Here is a 19790-nt window from a genome sequence, read left to right as displayed (position 1 = left end):
TAGTGAAGCCAACCCACGTGGGTGAAGCTGGACCGCTGCAGGTCCATCTTACTCATTGAATGCAGTGGTCCCTTTGGCAACAATGAACTCTCACAGGTACCTACGTCGTGTCAAAGGCAGTTTATCCCCCTATCGCGACATCTCCATCACCGTTGCTGATCACCGTGAAGACATAATCATCTCCACAGCGTGAATATTCTATCACTGTCCGGGATAATGAGTGACGGACAAACTGATAAATATGATTCTAATTATACTAATTTCGTGACAGCTGAGGACTGGCCCCAAGGCTGTAATCACGTGGACGCGACTAGTGTGTGCACTATCAAGGACTAACTGACTTGTCAGCTTAGCCAGAAGTCATGACGCACATTGCTAGAATCCCTCCAAGGTGCGATACCTACTTCAGCCCAAGCAATGGATACGAACGCAGGAACCGCGTGCTCAGGGCTTGGCCCGCCAGATTTCCCCGATCATCGATCCGATAGTCGTCATGATGAACCCCGAAGACAACCCGCTAGCTTCTTGTTTGTCGATTACCAGGACCAGGCTTCTCAGGGCCCAACGTTAGCCAAGAAGAAGCAGGCCTTCATCAAGAAGATGCATCATCAATCCAAAAAGGAACGACGGTTGCAAAAGCTGAAAGCTTCCATCGGCCCGCTGCCGACTCAGCGGTCTAACCCACTAATCCTTCCGTCCAACCCGGGATCCACCACTTTCCCCATGGAACAATACGAGGGAGGATGCTCCTTCGACCGAGCGTTGCGGCCCGCTGGGATTGATCCCTTTGCTTCACTCTGCGTGCCTGCCAAGTCAAGTGTGGAGCTTTACTTCGACCACTGTGAGTAGTAGTATCGGTCGCAGCAACGCCAGTGGCCTCTCTGATCATTCTTTCCAGACCGAACCGAATGTTCCTGGTCGATCTATCCCTTCGGAGCGACAGGCGTCAGCATGTGGTGGTGGCAGCAGTCAATCGAGCAGCCGGCCCTCTTGTACATCATCCTGGCAACCAGTGCCTCCCACCGAGCCGGCCGGGGGCTCATTGCGCAGGCCCCCAAGGCCGCCCGAGATTCTTATCGGGATTCCCTGGAGTACCGGCAAAAGACTCTCACAGGACTCCAGAGCATGATGCAGATTCCAGGCACGAGCACAAGTTTACTTCGGTCTATGGCAGTGATCATCGCCCATATGATCTGCGTAGAGGTTCGTTTCTTTTCTCCCTCAATCTCACAATTATTAGTCTCACCTAGGACATTGAAATGAGAGGATTAACTAGACCATGATACGTTGTTCGTCACTTAGGCCGCAGATACCAATTTGGAAGCCGTAGACGGCCATGTGCGCGGGCTGATCAAGATAGTTCATCTCGTGGGCGGCCTTGATACGTTCAGTGACGCAGACGCTCCCATTATCTACAGGTGGGTTGAACCACGAATATACTACAAAGTACCATTCATTAACCATTGTGGTTCGTCCCTCTCTAGTGCCAATTTCATGAGCGCAGCTGCCAGAGGCTCGGCACCGCCCTTGGCGATAACCATGGCTTGGAAAGCCAGAATACTCGAAAGCTTGTATAGCCTCACTGCAACCGACGACGCCCTGCACGGTTCTTCAATCGGCTTTCGCTTCTTCAACTCAGCGTGGTCACAAGCAATTCTTCCTAGTTTGCGATCTATTATTAAGCTATTCCGCAAAACCACGCACTACATGTGTACTACTGGACCAATGGAGGAAGCTCCTGTACTCAACGACTGGTTGGTCTACACAGCCCAACAGTTGTTGTTGATCGCCCCAGTCTGCATGCCCTCTGACTTGCAGGAGTGCCTGCGACTATCAGTTCTGCTCTTCGCCGCAGTCCAAGTCTGGGGCTTTCAGGGCTTGCTATTCTTAAATCAGCCTGTACTGGCTTTCCACTGCCGCTTAGAAACCGCGCTTCTCTCCATTCACCGCATGGCGCCCGATTTAGCTTTCTGGATGCTATTCACCGGCGGGATTGCAGCAATGGGCCATCCTAGTCGCGGATGGTTCGTAGACCGCCTCGCCTCGGTCGCCGGCCAACTATCCCTCACCACGTGGGACAGCGCGCGGACCTTGTTAGAACAGTTTCTCTTCTTCTCTCGGCCTACTGATACCCGCGCTGAGATACTCTGGAGGGAAGTAGAAAGGCAACAGGCTTTGTTGCCGGGTCCGTAACAAGTATCTAGTTTAATTAGGAATGGTTCAAGTTTTACTGGGTTTTGCAAAAGTCCGACTATGGGCTGCCGAGCACCAGTGGCCCCATTCCAGAGCCAAATTTAATGCTACTAAACGCGTTTCGGGAGTAGTACAACTTTACTAGTGGAAAAGGTCCCCGGCCCTGGCATGGAGAATTTGGGAGAATGCACCAATGGATCTTACAATTGGCGGGGAGGCCGGAAGGGTACTTTCATCTATTTTCACTAGCGACATTGGGAGTTTGAAAGGCCATAAATTAGAACCAGCGCCCACCCCCCCCGAAAAATAACCCCCTCTCCGAATTCAATTGTTTATAGCAACGGTCAGGATGAACTTGGATATCGTTCCCAACTGGCTCCGGATGTACGTTTCTCTAATAATGCCAAGACGCCCACATTGACACCGTAGACAGTATCCTCCTTCTTTTGAGCATCGCCTCCTTTTTGCCGCAGTTGCAGCGAATATGGCGTACGAAGCAGTTCACTGGCCTGTCGCTCTCATACGTCCTCTGCAACTTGATGAGTGCGACAGAGCAGTTTACTCTACTGTTCTTTCTACTCGTCAATCAGACAGAGAACGTTGATGTCATCCATAAGACCACTGGAGATTGGATCAACCTTGCCCAGCTGAGTGCTGTTTGGATACTATGGGTTTCATTGTATGGTCGAGCCGCTACTGAAATTTTGCACGCAGCTGTTAACCATTACTAGGTTTTCTTTGGGTCTCTATTACCCCTCAGACCAGCACAGCCGTGGACGCAAGGTTTCTGTCTTGCTCCTGTACATCGTGCACTTGCTTGTCTCTGTTGTCCCTGTTGTTGCTGATGCCATTGATTATTATCTCGTCAGCGCCGGAGAGGATGCAGCATACCGCAACTTCGGGCTCGACATCTTTGGCGGATACCACTATGGCTTTATTCACCCGGCAATGACTCTAGTAGGAATCTATGCCTGGTTTCCGCAGAATGACGAACTTCATCGTCAAACCCAGCTTCACTCCCTCAGTCAGACTGGTCTAGCTGCTCAAGCGGTGATATTCGTATTTGTTGCTATCTCGTGGACCATGAGAACGAATTTATACAACAGTAACCTTTCAAATCTCCCTTTTTGGGCAACCATCCCTGAATGGTTTATTTATGTGTGGTGGGCGGCAGTAGATAATATGATATTTTCCTGCGTTCAGACTAGACTTTATCTCAGGGTACGTCACTGTGAGCAGTCCTCCACAGACCAGGAGACGCAACCTTTGCTCTCAGAAAGGGCATCGCAAAGTGAAGAATGAGAGCCTCTTTGTTTTGATACCTTTATACTATTACGTGAGGGAAAAATAAAGTTTGCAAGTTGTTGTTGGCACTGTATAATTATTCTTTCTCTACAATGCGAAACTCAATCGCATTTGACGCCGGTATTACAAGCTGAGGTCGACCCCCATTGTCCGCCGGATCAGTCACCTTCCCCCAAGGATGCGGTGGTATCTGGACATTTGTGTCGGCATGTTCGTCCACTCCCCCGTAGTCCCACCAGTCCACTGTACCACCCTTGAAGCGATAACGCCATATATCTCCTACTTCCCAACCATAGATGTCTTCTAAAATTATCCATGAGGGACTCCAGTATTCTCCCGGCTTAAGAGTAATGAAGCCTTCGTCCTCCACCACATTGACTGTGACATTAGGATCATCCAGAAACAGCCCAGAACATCCACAGGGGCCCTCCTGAAGCTCCCACAACCCGCTCTCCAGACGATAGGAGCGAAGCAGCTCCCAGATCACATGGTTACGGAATATTATCGGCTGATCTGTGGGGCCACCATGGTAGCGAACATACAACGATGCATAGTGTTTTCCCTCGGGGGCAATTATCTTCGGACCGGAGAGCTCTACGCTCAGTATGGGGGCGCCCTGTCTGTTTGATAAAAGTGTAAGCCTTTCGGATTACTGAGAATGGAAATCCCGGCACCTGGATGGGGTGAAATGACTTACACACGGTCTGATAGCAGTAATGGTGGGGTGGATTGCCGGCGAATGAAGGCCGGAGACTCTATCTGCTCATATGTAAACGTAACACGTGGACCTCCCGGTATAATCAAATCCGACTGTGTCGGATTAGCAGTCAGGCGGGACCCCATATAGTCACTAGGGACTCCCCAGTCCCACAAAGGAATCTTTGTACCGGTCCAGACCAGCTCGTAAGTTTCGCCTGGTTCCAGCTGCTCCCTGTACCTGCGTGGAAGACTGTGACAGTAGGTTATGGAACCGCCTGGCTCTAGCTCCTGAAGGTCACATGGGTACTCCACGTGCACCATGTCTAGAGGATCTAGGGTCGCATCTGTTACATGTAAAGCTCGGGATCCACCACATTCCCATAGAAGAATGCGATTAACTATATCATTGAATTGAGAACTAAATTCCTGCAGAAAAATAACAGATATCAGATCCTTCTAATTAATCAATTACGAACACACGTTATCCCCCAAGAGCATGACGATAGAGTTCCACCATGGCTCCTATTTCTCCGTACAAGTCTGGAATTATCTAAGTTATAGCGACAGCTTTGAACCAAGACTGTAATTCCTGGCGGCGAAGGAGACACACGCGGTGAGTAGAATCAAGTTATACAGCGCGATGTACCACCTATATGAAACTCGGTCATGCTCGATTGTCCTAAGTCGGGTCAATCGGTAAATGAGACCAAGAGTGAGTAGGCTTATGAGGCTGGTCATAAGTACCGTGGGCAGAGTGTACCCGAACTCGAAGACTCTGTGGGTGATGAGGATGTACTACGCACATAGGTCATGTCAGCTCCTGTGTTCATCGTGAAACTCGTAGTAGGGGAATCAATATGGTGAAAGTGTACCTCAGTTGTAATTAGTCCCGTCGATGCATATATTCGGGCTACAGATGATAACGATCAGCCTCGATTGAAAAGGACCAAACAACGGGTGTACAACTCATGCACAACACATACCCGGAATATCCCCCAACAGGATAGGAGTCGTTCTCCGCCCAGCAGCCATATCACCAGGAACATCACGAAAATCCTGAATAGGAACGGTGAAGAAAATCCAAATAATAATCAATTTGACCCATCTCCAGCCATCATACATGTCGGAGCCACCCAACTTCCAACAGGCCATGAGCTGGGAAGTGACACCTAGAACGATGCAGAGATCTTTTGCCGGTCCTATTCTGGATACTCGTAGCAGATAGTGGGAAACGAGGACAGCTATCCAGAGCAGAGACCAGATGTAGACGTCTAGGATGTAGCTTAATAAGAGCCACGTTGCTGATGCGATATAGAATCGTAGTTTTGCTGCAGCCACGGTAGTCTGGGACTGCACTATTGGTCGGTTTGGCTTGTTAATCTCGTCTTCAAATATGCCTCCGTCGGCATTGTTTGCTAGTTCGGTGCTGTAGTAGAAGAAGAAACCGTAGAGCAGTGTATCTGTGTTGTAGGGTTAACTACTATGAAATGTCAGACTGGTAGGTCAATCGTACTGGCGAGAGAAGATACGGCTTCTTCATATGTTGCTCTCCGGTATAGTAACGAAGCGGTAGTGAATATGGGGAAAGGGACAAAAGCTGCGTCAAAGTTGCTTTCCATGAATGAGTATGATAGTTGTATCTCTCGCTTTATCGTTGCATAAAGCCAGTAGAAGACATTGTTCCAGGGGACTGATCTGATCCTGTGGTTGTTGACATGATTAGTCGCGAGACTCATCCTGTAGATGTAATGGAGTTACAAAAGGGGTGGTAGTAGTCGTAGTGAGTGCCAGACTGGGTCGCAGAGCTTGGTGCTGTGTTTAGAAATAGTTCCTGCTCTTACGGCTAGTAGTAATTGTACTTTCAATTTATATAAGGATTCTATGAAGATGAAAACAACCAACGCTACTTCCGCCAAAGGAACTTGTGCAGGAAGACCAAGACATGTTTCAGTTGCTTTCGGACTATCTCACTTGAAAATTGAAAAGGTCTAAAGTGCTGGCGCAGTAGGACGGTGTTGCGTGGCCGGAATAAGAGATCTGAAGTTCTTTTTTGAAAGGCAAAAGAGACGTCCGAATCTGAATTTAGATATGTGCATCTAGTATGATCACGGTTGTAACATTCTACACGTAATACAGAATATCATATAAGGAAAAGAAGTTTAGGGCATCGCAATAGGCATGAAAAGAGCAACGGGTGTTCATTTATCCGTCCACTCATCAGCTCGTAGTTAGTTATATAACCACTTCCCAAAAGAGCGCTGCATGCTTTGTATCGGAGTGTCAACCGCAGTTTAGTGAAATAGTTACTTGTATGCTTCCGGCGAAGAAAGTCTAAATATAAAGTAAGTTTACACCAGTTTGAGACAATATACTTACCAGCGCAAGAGGGCATTGCTGTATTAACCGGATGCAGAGAAGGGTCTACGGGCCCCAAGAAGAATGCAGGCTGCTCTGAGGACCGACAGCAGGGTATGATAGATGGACAATCCAAGAAAAGAAAGAAAAGAAAAGAAAAGCAATGTTGACGGGTGACAGTTGACAGTTGTCTCAAATAATTCAGTCTAATCATTCCGTGGCGCTTGCTAAGGGCCTCAGGCACGGATCCCGTCGCAACTGCATCTCGGTCCCCAGCTCTTCACGTATCTCCAACTAGGTCCATGCGCCTTTCTCCCTTCGCTGGCTCTCTTGGCTAGAATAAGATCTTTGATTCTTGGAATGGAGTGCTTCATCGCTAGCGGAATGAAGATATGCTCTCCCACAGACATGGTGGCGTATGTGTGGGGATGCTTGTCTCTAGTCTCTTGATCAATAAACACAAAAGGGATGCACCAAAGAGGGCACGAACTTCGGGAGCGGGGACGCCAGCGCGGGACACTTTAATGGGCTTAAACCATCGACCGACGTTGGATTTTGAGTAGGGATGCCGGTAGCGTGTTGCCAAGCTTTGCTAAATATTAGTGGGAGGGTCGGGGATATCAACTGTTCCCTTCACCATTATTCTCGTCGGTCATACTTAAGAACCATCTAGTGGTCCTGGTAATAAATTCTTGCTATATTAACTATTATTGAGTCATGTTAATCCCTCTTTAATCACTATAGCTAAATAAATATGCTGAACCTGCAAATAACGACCTTCGTTTTTCATCGCAGATACCGCCTCGTGGAATCCTTCAGTCCGCCGATCACGGACTTAGAGCGAGGCTATGGCGCATGGCCTTCTTCAAGTTTTCGCGTGGCAGATTGGGGGCCGAGTTTCACTCTAGTTTCCATAAGGGGGGCAGAGACTCACCTCCCTGTTTGTCGCTGTCCGCTCATGTTTGATCTTCTTCAGTTCATGAACGTTTTCCCTTGTAATGGTGGTGGTTGTTCATAGACACCATCCAGTTGACCTCCACGATGAAGGGTCTCGCGCAGATCGTCGGGCTGTATGCCTCTTTGGCCGCCGGGAGAAAATACTGCACCCGAACTTTTCATTCTTGTGAGTTCGCATAGTGTTTCTGGGTTCTCTTGGCTGCGTAACGCGCTGACTTGCAGTGTCTTAGCTATCATAAATAACCAGACTTTATTTATTGACGGTGGGGAGGTGCGCTATCTGGAGGATAATAATACCATTTCAGCATATGCCAGTATGTGTTACCTCTTGTGTGCATGATTTGCTGGCGAACATTGTGTTAATATCTCGGACTGCAGTCCGCGACCTGCAGACCGTCGACGTCTCCAAGTCCTTCTCGAATACCGACTCGGATCTCTTCACTCATATCGACAAGCCGTATAATGCATCCGATCCGGACGAGTACCCGACTTTCCTCGACGAGGGTTCCGCATTCAACGACGGCAACAACCTCTACTTCTACGGCGGGTATAAGAGCGGTCGCGACGGCCCGACGACCGTCCCGCCCGTTGAGACGTGGAAATACGACATCCAAAATAATAACTGGACGAAAGATGGATTCGGGGGCGTGCCGCTGGTTCGGCTGGTAGAGGGAGGGGCAGTTGTTTCGCAGTCCCAAAACAAAGCGTACTATCTTGGGGGTGTGGAAGACCCGGGCGGAAATCCGAACATCTATGGTACTGCGGGAGCGGACGTGGAGATTGTCAGTGGATTGTTGGTCCTGGATCAATCGACCTTGCAGTGGTCAAATTTATCGACGTCGGAGATGAACAATTATGGTACGATTGGAGCGGGGTATGTGAATATCCTGGAGGATGTTGGGGATGAGGGGCTTTTGGTAGCCTTTGGTGGGTATAAGTATCCTGTCGGGCATAAGCTGTCGCTGCTTTGTTCGAGTCAGACGAATACGACCTTCCATGTACGTTCGACTACCCGGTTATTGCTGGGGGTATCAGCTAACAAGAGCTAGAACCCTATGGAGTACGTCAGTCTGTATGATATCGCGAACCAGAAATGGTACACGCAGCAGACTACCGGAGACATTCCGAATTGGCGGATGGCGGGCTGCAGCGTAACAGTGGCAGCGCAAGATCGGTCATCGTTCTCCATGTAAGCTTGACGCTGATGCTCAATGATTGTGGTTACTGACATCTCCAACTCAGCTACATGTTTGGCGGGATGGCCGCGACCACTGCGAAATCCGACGGCGATGTATACGTTCTTTCACTGCCGTCATTCAGATGGATCCGCGTGAACGAGGGCAGCAGCATCCGCGAAAAGCACACATGCAATGTCCTTGGGAAGCATACCATGCTTGTGGTTGGAGGAACAATCCCAACAGACAGTTCGGAGTATGAGCCGAAGCCGGTGAACTGCGACACGGGCACCTTTGAGAACGGACTGGCCATCTTTGATCTGAACCAGCATACCTGGCTCACTGACTATAATGCCGATGATCAATCGGAGTATGCCCTGAGCTCAGCAATCACCGATGTCATCGGGGGAAGGTACGTAAATCCGGTCGAGGGATTAGTTTTGCTGCAGTGCTGATGAACCACGAACAGCTCGACGGGCGGTGCAAATGTCACCGAACCAAAGAATGGGTTCAACGACACGTCGTTGGCGACCATGTTCCAAAAAGCAATCATCACCCCTACCACCAATTCCACAACAGGTGGTAACTCGACATCGACATCGGCAAATGGCAGTAGCAGCAGCACAGGCAGCTCCAAGGGCAGTTCCCTATCGAAAGGGGGCATTGCGGGAGCCACCGTCGGGGCGGTGGTGGGTGCCAGTGCCATTGCGGGGCTCGCCTTTTTCTTAATCAAGCGCCGACGCGCCCAGCCCAGCCAAGAGACTACTACTGATACTCCTGCCATGGCGCATCCACCTGTCTATGGACCGCCTCAAACAAGGCTGGCGGAACTTAGTAGTGATGGGGTGACACATGAATTGGGGACGGATGGAGGGAGTGGCACGCAGGATGCGGCTTCTGGGAATTGGTGGCAAAAGACTCCGAATATACCAGAGATGGATGGGGTTGCGAGGGTTGAGAAGGGGTGACCGTGTAACTTTAGAGCTCTAATTTATCACGTTGGGTTTGGCGCTGCATTTTGGCGTTTTGCATTGTTGTCCGTGAATTTGAAAGCGACGGAGGGGTCTGTCTTTCAATAGCGCTATAGACTTCTTGTAAGCACTCACCACTAAATGCAAGTAGACCCCCAGAGGACGCGTCAGAAGTAATTACTGGATTCATCAGGATCTGTGAGCTGTCAAAGCACTACCGCTAGCCTTCCTTCGTTCTTGGTAGTGTATGTCAGACTCGATGAGCTGGGAGAATAATCCGAGCAATGGCGTGGTGGGGTAGTATGGAAAGCAGGAGGGATTGGAGGTTAAAGTAAATGAGATGATCAATTAGTTCCCATGTCCTTCGGAGATTACTCGACTGGTTATGGAAATTGCTGCACTATGCTCGGAGTCCCTCCCGATCCATGTGCTGTCCCTAGTAGGGTTACTATAATTAACGCGGTCGGTGGCACACTAAATCAAACAAACAAAACCCAAGAGACAACAGTCCGGTCCAGCACTGACAGTCCGTAGTGACTGCCTGAGGCTGCGACCGGAACATTGCCGTCGCCGCAGTGTCGCACCCCCTTCAAACAATAGTGCTACAGTCCATGACCGCGACAGATATTTCCCAAGGATCCATTGCGATCTAGAATTACAGACCAAACGTCTATCTGGGTCCAAAGTTGATAGTAGATACTCGATAGATAACTACCAAGGATTTAAAGGGGTTGGTACCGTTCCTGGCTTTATTGCCCGTCCCTAAGAAGAGAGGGAGGATCCACTCAAATAGATAGCATCACCGAACCCCTGTATCGAGTCACCACGCTAGCAGGGAAGGAACAGGGTTCGTTTGGATTCACCGTGCGCAGCTATTTCTTTTATGAACATGGACATAGAGAATCTATACCAACACCATAGCAGATGTGGCAGAATAATGAACATAGAGAAGGGTGATAACTGCAATAGTAAGGGAACATATTATGGCAGGGAAAAATACAACCCTGACAAGTAAGGGTTAAGTTCCATGGGTTGGCGCGTCCCGAAATTTCCTCTTGCTTCTCCGACGGTGCCGTCATCGCGTCACGGGCTTGGGCAATTTTACTGCTCAAAGTGGTGATTGGTTGATATGTTTTCAGTGACTTTAAAGTGGGGTATAAACAGCCTATCATGATACGGAAGTGGGGCAGTGGACACCACCGTTGCCCGGATTGGATTATTGATGCCATCATCAGTCACTTTGGTACTACTACTGAGTAGTGCTAGTAGTACTTACTCTTCTTCCTTCCCAAGGTAGTCAGAGTAGGACGCCTGAGTAGTATTCATACTGAGAATTGGTGGTAAATTTGAGGGCAATGATAGTGAGAAATGTTGAGATTGACAGTAAGGAAATAAATCTTCTTAGTGAACAGGGTATCGTCATCACCGGCACATTGCCAAGGTTTGCCAGCCCTATTGGCACCGTTTAACTTCCTCGGGGACCCATCGTAGTTCATTTGGCGGCGTGGATTGATAGGCAGCACCAGGGTCTCCTTCACTCTTTGCCCTTGTACTTTAGTCCACCGCCGTGAAATTACTTTATCTCCATACCCCCAAGTGCCTCTTAAACCTCTCATCTACTCCCCCCTTTACCTTGGATTTACGGGATTCTTGTTGATCCGTCTCTGTCTGTGTCTCTCTTGTGCCGCGATTTTGTTCTATCTACTCTACCCTCATTCCCCATGCGTCACAATTACCCTCACAGGATTGTCTCTTCCCGCGTTGGCTGAACGAAATACTGGAGTTGGAGTGCTGCTATGCCTGATGCTCGAGTACTTCGGACTTAACCTGGTATCTCGCAGCCTCATCTATTCTTAAGATATCGCCTACGATCAATTTTGCGCATTTTTCCCTGATACCGTCCTATCCTTACTCAACATTCTTCTCGCCCACCCAGTTGACGTCACACAAAATGGGCCGGGAACCCGTCCCCCGTCGCCGTCCTTACTGGGCGATCCCATCGCGCAAGGTCACAAATATCCTCGCCTTGATTCTCTTCGTCGTTGTCGCCGCCTCGGTCTTCAAACTCGAAATTGGTGCGCCTTCCTTCGACCCGACATCGTTATATCGCCACCACTCGCACCAAGGCGAACCCGATTTCTGGGAGTGGGAAACCACCTCCCGCTTCCCGCATGCGCAGAACCCCGTCAAAAATGACGATCAGCTTTGCGACTTGTTCCCTGCCTACCTGCTGTCGCGCGTCCAGGTGGTTCTGAAAATCGGCGCCTCCGAACCGGCGGATCGCGTCGACGCGCAAATCTCCAGCGTCACTCGCTGTATTCCTAACCTTATTATCGTATCCGATCGAGAGTCGCAAATCAAAGAACATCGGGTTCACGACATCCTGGCCGCCCTTCCTGCCTCCTTCCGAGCCAATACTTCCGACTTCGAGGCATACGATGCGCTTCAGCGAGGTGATGACAAAGTTGTGGCCGCGCCGCAAGGATGGAGGCTCGATCGCTTCAAATTCCTCCCCATGGTAGAGCGCGCGCACGAAATCAACCCCTCGGCGGATTGGTTCGTATTTTTGGAATCGGATACATACGTGGTTTGGGATAATATGTTCCGGTTCTTGGATCAGTTTGACCCGCATACCCCCTTATATATGGGCTCTCCGTCCCCGGGACGGCGGATCAACGACAAGGAAGTTTCCTATTTTGCCTACGGTGGCTCAGGATTCGTCCTTTCCACAGCAGCTGTCGATAAATTGGTGTACAGAGGGGTTGGATCTCACGGGGAGTACATCCAGCCCACATTGAGTGAACAGTACGAGGATATCGTTAAAGCGGACTGCTGTGGTGATTCGATACTCGGATGGGCTTTGCATGAGAAGGGCGTAGAGCTCTCAGGCTTCTGGCCCATGTTCAATCCCCATCCACTGCATGGAATTCCGTTTGACGATGCCTACTGGTGCCAGCCGGTCATCAGTATGCACAAGACACTGTTGCCGGATATGACAGGGCTGATGCGGTGGGAAAACCAGCGGGATCGCACTGTAAGCCTTTTTCCCCCTATCGATTGACAGTCCACTAACGATGCCGACCTAGCGCCCATTGATCTACGCCGATCTGATGGAATATCTGAAGCTGGGAACCGTCGACCACATGTCCGATTGGGACAACGGTGACTGGGGCGGCTGGCAGGAACCTCCCGAATCACCGGCCCATGGCTCCTTTGAAGCCTGCCAGACAGCCTGCCATGAACATGCCCATTGCCTCAGTTTCACGTACGACTCCTCGGGACATTGTGTCTTTGTTCGGACGATGCGGCTGGGCGCGAAGAAGAAATTGGGCGATTCGTCGGTGCGATTATCGTCGGGATGGGACCTGGAGAAAATCAAGAACTGGCGGGCATCTCACCAGTGTGAGAAGGTGATGTGGATGAAGCCCAGCACGGAACGCATTTTTTGATTTTGCTGATACCCGATGATTGGCGAGTGGGTGTTCATGTTTTGACGATTGTAAATACTATGATAGATGTCCTGGATCATGCCATACTAACGATAGATAATCTTAATCATTAGCTGTCCGATCACATGTCTGATTTACATACTTGTATTTGCAATGAGAGGGCTGTTTGGCTGTTTATCCCGTTGACTGCCTCCCCTCTGCTTATCACTGCCCGATAGCGATATGTTATCGCCCAGCAAGGGTTTATCGGCAGCGGGAGCCAATCGGTCCTCGCCTATCCCGGAGCGGTTCCGCCATTGGTTCCCTCCATTGTACCTGTCAGACCAGGGTCAGCTCTCATTCCGCCCATTCCGAGGTTCCGAACCAACTCACCAGACCCAAAATGGAAAGTCATACGCCAGGGTTCATACATATGAGCTCAGCTTCCCCCGCATATTCCCCCAGTCAGTGTGGTTGCGCTGTTTATCTTTCATTCTCCATCTTCACTTCCTTTCACAATGCTTCCTCATCCCCTTGCCATCCTCTCTGAAGAGGAGACCAACATTGCTCGCAATGTCATCATCGCACAGCACCCCAACACAGTCATTGACTTCCGGGAGATCTATCTATCGGAACCTCCCAAAGCACAGCTCCTCGAGTTTCTGGCTCTGGAGCACTCTGGTCGTCTGAGTCCAACCTCTCCTCGTCCGCCTCGTCTGGCTCTGTGTCAGTATGATGTGATTGGTAACGACCGCATCCCCTCTTTTGAGGAATCTGTTGTCGATGTTGGGACACGCCAGCGTGTACAGCATCGTGTTGTTGGAAAGGAGCACCATGCGTCCTTGACTTTGTACGTGTCTCAAGTGTTCTTTTGGACGACTGAATACTAACGCAGTGTCTTCAGGAGCGAGTTTGATACCCTGGTCGAGCGTTGCTTCGCCTCCCCCCTCTTCCAAAAAGCTCTGGCCGACTTCGACCTCCCCGAAGGCTTTGAGGTCGTCATCGAGCCTTGGCCATATGGTGGACTGGACCACGTGGAGGAGAAGCGTCGGTACTTCCAGGGTCTCTGCTTTGCCACCGATAAGCGCAAGAACAACCCTGATGCCAACTTCTACTCCTACCCTCTGCCCCTCATTCCCGTCATGGATGCGCTCACCCAGGAAATCATCCGGGTCGACCGTCCCGCCACAGGTGGTAAGGGTGAGGGCCTGACGGAGCAGACCTTCAAGAGAGACATCATCGGTCACTGCAAAGACTCGGACTATGTGCCCGAGCTGCTTCCTGGTGGTACACGCAAGGATCTGAAGCCGCTGAACGTGGTTCAACCCGAAGGTCCTTCCTTCCGCATTACCGAGGAGTCGCTTGTAGAGTGGCAGAAGTGGCGGTTCCGCGTGGCCTTCAATCCCCGCGAGGGTGCTACCATTCACGACGTCTGGTACGATGGCCGCAGTGTGCTTTACCGACTGAGTGTCAGTGAGATGGTAAGTTTATCTCGCCCACAGCATGGATCAATAGCTGACTCTTTAGACTGTACCCTACGCCGATCCTCGCCCTCCATTCCACCGCAAGCAGGCCTTCGACTTTGGTGATGGTGGTGGTGGTAACATGGCCAACAACCTCTCAATCGGATGCGATTGCCTCGGTGTTATCAAGTACTTTGATGCCGTGATGACGGGGGCCGATGGTTCGGCCAAGAAGATGCCTAACGCCATCTGCTTGCATGAGCAGGACAACGGTATTGGCTGGAAGCACTCCAACTGGCGGACCGGTCGCGCAGTGGTGACCCGTCACCGGGAACTGGTCGTGCAGTTCATCATCACCCTGGCTAACTATGAGTACATCTTCGCCTATAAGTTCGATCAATCGGGTGGCATCACGGTCGAGTCGCGCGCCACGGGTATCTTGAACGTGGTCAACATCGACGCTGGCAAGGTCAGCGAGTACGGCAACGTCGTCAGTGGCGGAGTGTTGGCCCAGAACCACCAACACATTTTCTGTGTGCGCATCGACCCAGCCATCGACGGGCCCAACAACTCAGTGCAGGTGGAAGAGTCCCATCCGGTGCCCATGAACGCCATGACCAACCCGAACGGTAACTTTTATAAGGTCAACACAGAGACCATGGAGCGCGCCGGCTTTTTCGATGCCGCACCAGAGCTGAATCGTACAGTTAAGATGGTCAACCCTCACAAGAAGAACCCGATCAGCCAGAAGCCCGTTGGATACAAGTTCATTCCGCTGGCGACACAACGCCTGCTGGCCGATCCCAACTCGATCCAAGCGAGACGCGCACAATTTGCTCAGCACCACGTGTGGGTGACCAAGTACCGCGATGGCGAACTCTATGCCGGTGGCCGGTACACACTCCAGAGTCAGGAGGAAATCGAGGGTGTCTCGGATGCGGTGAAGCGAGGCGATTCCGTCGTGGACACGGATGTTGTGGTTTGGAGCACCTTTGGCATTACCCACAATCCTCGTGTGGAGGATTGGCCTGTGATGTGAGTGCTCCCTGTACTATCGATTTTGGCAGCATGCTAACTGAATTAGGCCTGTTGAGATCTTCCAGCTGATGATCCGACCCGCGGATTTCTTCACCGCTAACCCGTCGCTGGATGTGCCATCCGACAAGAACGTCTCTTCGCGGGTGGTCGGCAACGACTGCTGTCGTAATGCACACATCTAAGACTTCAATTGGTAGTACTATTTTTGGACATGAATGACGACTACAATGTACATATATAGCTGAGATTTCGCACATACCGGAGAGGATCATCTGGTACTTCAATGATATATATTGGATGGATTTAAGTGATCGTGTTACAACTAATAAAGGTAGCTACCGCATGACCCCGGAATTACGATAGTCTTATCAGCCTTATGCCCGATCCATTGGCGTAACGATCAATAAAATGAATGGTACTGCCGACCCGGCGTGTCCAAAATGTGGCGGCCTGGGGCTAAGAAAGAAACTCCGCTCCGCCGACCTCGGATTGCTCGGAATGAAATTTAAAGTTTGCCTCCCTCCAACAGTGTTTCCGAACCCCATCTTCATTTCTCATGCACCAACACATACGTCGGAATCGATCGATTTTGTACTACCCCAGTGGAGTGCTGAATGAGACATCCGATCTAACGTGATCTATTTGTGTCCTGCTCGCTAAAACAAAACCCCATGGACGGCGACTCAGTTAAGCGAGGCAGTAACACTCCGGAACCGCCTCGGAGCAAAAAGCGCGCCAAATATACCCAGGTCGCTTGGTGCGCTAATCCCTTACAGATGATTTCTTGGCCTGACTGACCCCCTTAGCAATGAGTGTAAGCGACGGAAGCTGAAATGTACCGGCGAGCCTGTGTGCTCTCGCTGTGCGAGAGACAACGTTCGTTGCGTCTACGCCCCGAATGCCCACGTTGTCGCTAGTACGGCTTCTCCTTCGGTCGAGGATCCTGTCAAAGATGAGAGGTAGTTCGTATCCTAGCCATCTCAAGATTGTATCGCTGATTCAAGTATGCCAGATTGTCTACTCGATTGCAGACTGTCGACCAGCAAATTGCATCCCTTCAGCGAGAAATGCGAGCCATGGCCGCTCGTCTTCGTCACCTGGAATCAACATCGGTGACCACTCCGGCAAACAATACTAGCATACCCACCTCTATGTCGACTGTTTCTTCGGCTTCAGTAAATACAGGACTGCAGCGGATCCTGAATCGTCCCAAATCCCCCAGCTACGTTGGTCCTACCAGTGCTGAATTCGGCCTTACAGCGCGACAGAAAGCGTCGGAGGACAGCGATGGCGATGCAGATGAAACCGACTCAGCAGCAGCACCGAGCCCATCGGCTGTCCAAGACCCAGAAGCCTTATCAGGCGACCCTCTTCGTTGTATGGGTCTCACAGAGACCTTGCGACTGGTGACGGTCTACGAGCATACCGTTGGCCTGATCTACCCGTGCGTGGACCTCGACAGCGTGCGCGCGTACGTGGTCGAGTACTTTAGGAATGAGGGAGACGGCCCCAATGAGACACACTCGCCCGAAAGTGGAGACCAGGACTGGTTCTTTGCTCGGGACGTAGAGGTATTGAAGATCATTGTAGCAACAGCCTTGTTGGCGGAATCTCACGGTCGCAGCGAAAGGGCGGCCTGGTTGGCAGACAGCGTGGAGGATCAGTTCGCTTCTCGGTACAAGATCCCTGAGGTGGATATGAAGGAGCTGCTTATCCTGACCTTAGTGGTGCGTTGATCTTCTTATGTTGCTATTGTCCCAGCTGATAAATTAGTCCATCTTCCACTCCTACCGCGACGACGAAGTGATTGCGTGGCGGACAATTGGGTCCGCCGTCCGGGGCGCCGTCCAACTCGGCCTACACTGTCAGGAGACATGGCAAAGAACGGGAGGTGTATTCCCAGGCGAACTACACAGAACATGGGCCAGCAGGTTATTCTGGTGCATATACGTACTCGATCGGAAATGGTCGTTCGGAACGGGTCTGCCATTCGCTATCCAGGATTCCGACATGGACACGAACCTACCGGAGCCGGGCACCTCGACGCCATACTTGACCTGCATGATCTCGTACGCACGACTCAGCTCCAAGATCTGGGGCCTCGTGGTCGGCTGGCGCACGCGCCCACGCGCCGCGACGGCAGATTACTGCTCATACCTGGACTTCCAAGTCCAACAATGGATCCAATCCATTCCTCCAGAGCTGCGCTTCGATCCGTCGCAGCGATCATCATCCACCGAACCCAATGCGCAGACAGACAGCATGATGATGCTTCAAGTACTATTAGCCCTGCAAGCGAATCAGCTACGCATTCTCGTCTACAGACAATACCTCCTCAGCACAGAGAGCATCGAAGAAAGCGTGCCGAGTGCATCCATCGCTGTCGAAACGGCGAAAAGCACCGTCCACATGCTCGACTTCTTCAGCCGCGTCTCCGAAATCTACTTCCAACGTCCCGAGCCATTCAACTACTTTCTCATCTCAGCCCTCGCTGCACTATTCCTCGCTGTACTCCACGCCCCATCCCGATTCAGCCAAGTCTGTCGTCCGGAATTCTACAAAGCCGTCGACATGGTCCGCCGATCGTCAACTCGCGCCCGCACATCCCGTCGTCTGCAGAAGATCATCCGAAATTTAAAGCTAATCCGCTCAAACTTGGGAGCTAAGTCACCCCGACAAGCCGGAGCTCAGCTACAGCACCAGCTACAGCACCAGCAACAGCAACAACACCCACACCAGACACCCAAGCGACAGCCTTCAATATCTACGACCATGTCTGCAGCCGTACCTTTCACCCCGGTGGATACACCCTACCCGCCACATCCGCAGCACCAACTCTCTGGATTCCATCCCGTTCATCAGCAGCCAGTGTCGATGTCCGCGTACTGGCCCGCAACAGCAGCAGGGGGGAATGCCGCGGTCGATGATCAGCAGGAAAGCTGCGAGGATCTAACGAGTTTCTTTGAAATGGCGGGCGGGTTCTACTTTGATCCTAGGGCGCAGGCTGAGATGCCTGAGGCTGCGAACGGAGGTGGAACTGGGCCTGATGGGGCAGGCATTGAGGCATTGAATGCAGAAGATGAGGCGTTGACGAGGGTCATGGCAGGGTTACTGTAACTATGAGCAAATCACACAAAGATGGATGGTTACGAAGAGAGATAGACACCTCAGGCAGTCTGTTTGCATATGTGTTATATACATACACTTCAAACACCCAATAGACGAGTGTTCCGGGACAAGATTCTAGTATGCATAAGACAGTACCAACTAACTAAGAAAGTCAGTAACACTCGATATAACCAGAGCAAGCACCATGTACCTAACCACAATATTACGTCCGCTACATTAACACCGGTCTAAACAATTCACTGGTATTAGAGAACACTAGCTCGCTAACAATTAGTTATAACACCCAAGATCAAAGTGGGACCGGCATATACTATACATAAGAACTTCCTCGTCCGCCCCTTTAGGTCCTTTTTCTCTTTCCCTCATTTGCTAACTTTCGCGTTGCAAAAACTGTATGTATCTATGAAGAGGCCATTGTATCTTGTTGTATGTGTCGTACGTTGCTGACAGACTATGGGCGAGCAGCACCAGTACTACAACTACATCTTCTCATACTACCACTACCACTACCACCGACCGCCATGCCTCCCCCCTACCCAGTATGTCCCGAAGCAAAACTACAACATAACTCCCATTCTCACACTATAGCCTAGTCCATCATCATCCAAAGAGGAATATTTCTGGCCCCCCGGGTCCCAAACTCAGCTCGCGCTCTTCGGCGCAAGGAAATGAAGAAGGTCAAGGCGAAGAAGGCTGAGAAGAAGAAGATGTTCGAGTCTGGGCGTGCGTCTGTGGAAGAGATGGTAAGTGATATCTGCTGCTTCCTGTTCCTACTTAGGGCGAGGAGAGCAGGGGCTGACTACGGATGAAGATTGCCGAGGCCGAGCGCCTCGAGAAGGCTGCTGCTGTTGAGGAGGAGAAAGCGCGGAGGAAGCGGGCCCGCGCTGCGAAGCTGCGGGCGGCAGTGGCAATGAAGGAGAAGGAGGAGGAGGAGGAGGAGGAGGAGGAGGAGGAGAAAGAGGAGAAGGAGGAAGAAGAAGAGAAGAAAGAGAAGAAAGAGAAGAAAGAGAAGAAAGAGAAGAAAGAGAAGAAAGAGAAGAAAGAGAAGAAAGAGAAGAAAGAGAAGAAAGAGAAGAA

At 50.9% G+C, this 19790-nt stretch overlaps 7 protein-coding genes across 7 annotated transcripts in view; 6 read left to right on the top strand and 1 right to left on the bottom strand.

Moving 5' to 3' along the window:
• Nucleotides 1-367: 367 nt before the first annotated feature.
• Nucleotides 368-3495, top strand: BO88DRAFT_394299 (uncharacterized protein; the record flags this gene model as incomplete). The annotated part of the gene is made up of 9 exons (XM_025705150.1): nucleotides 368-841; nucleotides 899-1203; nucleotides 1303-1418; nucleotides 1485-2093; nucleotides 2542-2577; nucleotides 2627-2682; nucleotides 2746-2872; nucleotides 2925-3356; nucleotides 3414-3495. The coding sequence occupies exons 1-9, from the start codon at nucleotides 418-420 to the stop codon at nucleotides 3493-3495; spliced, it is 2187 nt and encodes a 728-aa protein (XP_025559721.1). The 5' UTR covers nucleotides 368-417.
• A 79-nt stretch (nucleotides 3496-3574) lies between these two features.
• On the bottom strand, nucleotides 3575-5933 carry BO88DRAFT_394298 (UbiA family prenyltransferase; the record flags this gene model as incomplete). Its single annotated transcript, XM_025705149.1, has 6 exons — nucleotides 3575-4118; nucleotides 4196-4595; nucleotides 4806-4992; nucleotides 5070-5107; nucleotides 5181-5657; nucleotides 5711-5933. 6 exons carry the CDS (start codon nucleotides 5931-5933, stop codon nucleotides 3575-3577), a joined length of 1869 nt encoding a protein of 622 aa, XP_025559720.1.
• Nucleotides 5934-7593: 1660 nt separating this feature from the next.
• BO88DRAFT_371399 (kelch repeat protein) lies at nucleotides 7594-9971 on the top strand (the record flags this gene model as incomplete). The annotated part of the gene is made up of 6 exons (XM_025704203.1): nucleotides 7594-7675; nucleotides 7740-7823; nucleotides 7888-8507; nucleotides 8559-8698; nucleotides 8752-9096; nucleotides 9154-9971. 6 exons carry the CDS (start codon nucleotides 7594-7596, stop codon nucleotides 9650-9652), a joined length of 1770 nt encoding a protein of 589 aa, XP_025559719.1. The 3' UTR covers nucleotides 9653-9971.
• Nucleotides 9972-11166: 1195 nt separating this feature from the next.
• On the top strand, nucleotides 11167-13227 carry BO88DRAFT_407235 (glycosyltransferase family 31 protein). Its single transcript, XM_025707371.1, has 2 exons — nucleotides 11167-12689; nucleotides 12742-13227. The coding sequence occupies exons 1-2, from the start codon at nucleotides 11607-11609 to the stop codon at nucleotides 13102-13104; spliced, it is 1446 nt and encodes a 481-aa protein (XP_025559718.1). The 5' UTR covers nucleotides 11167-11606; the 3' UTR covers nucleotides 13105-13227.
• Nucleotides 13228-13565: 338 nt separating this feature from the next.
• Nucleotides 13566-15883, top strand: BO88DRAFT_394289 (putative copper amine oxidase). The gene is made up of 4 exons (XM_025705148.1): nucleotides 13566-13933; nucleotides 13988-14564; nucleotides 14611-15581; nucleotides 15631-15883. The coding sequence occupies exons 1-4, from the start codon at nucleotides 13602-13604 to the stop codon at nucleotides 15764-15766; spliced, it is 2016 nt and encodes a 671-aa protein (XP_025559717.1). The 5' UTR covers nucleotides 13566-13601; the 3' UTR covers nucleotides 15767-15883.
• A 372-nt stretch (nucleotides 15884-16255) lies between these two features.
• On the top strand, nucleotides 16256-18792 carry BO88DRAFT_445926 (transcription factor domain-containing protein; the record flags this gene model as incomplete). Its single annotated transcript, XM_025710249.1, has 4 exons — nucleotides 16256-16341; nucleotides 16391-16543; nucleotides 16597-17311; nucleotides 17358-18792. The coding sequence occupies 4 exons, from the start codon at nucleotides 16256-16258 to the stop codon at nucleotides 18699-18701; spliced, it is 2298 nt and encodes a 765-aa protein (XP_025559716.1). The 3' UTR covers nucleotides 18702-18792.
• Nucleotides 18793-19234: 442 nt separating this feature from the next.
• Nucleotides 19235-19790, top strand: part of BO88DRAFT_428296 (F-box domain protein) — a gene marked incomplete at both ends in the record, with an annotated part of 2440 nt that continues 1884 nt past the window's right edge. The window contains 3 exons of the mRNA XM_025709079.1: nucleotides 19235-19252; nucleotides 19307-19456; nucleotides 19525-19617. Coding sequence (XP_025559715.1) covers nucleotides 19235-19252; nucleotides 19307-19456; nucleotides 19525-19617 — 261 coding nt within the window. The remainder of the gene's footprint in view (nucleotides 19253-19306; nucleotides 19457-19524; nucleotides 19618-19790) is intronic.

This window comes from Aspergillus vadensis (genome assembly GCF_003184925.1).
Source record: "Aspergillus vadensis CBS 113365 unplaced genomic scaffold BO88scaffold_23, whole genome shotgun sequence".
NCBI lineage: Eukaryota > Fungi > Ascomycota > Eurotiomycetes > Eurotiales > Aspergillaceae > Aspergillus > Aspergillus vadensis.
Note: the sequence above shows the minus strand (reverse complement) of the source record. Positions and strands in the feature narration are given on the sequence as shown.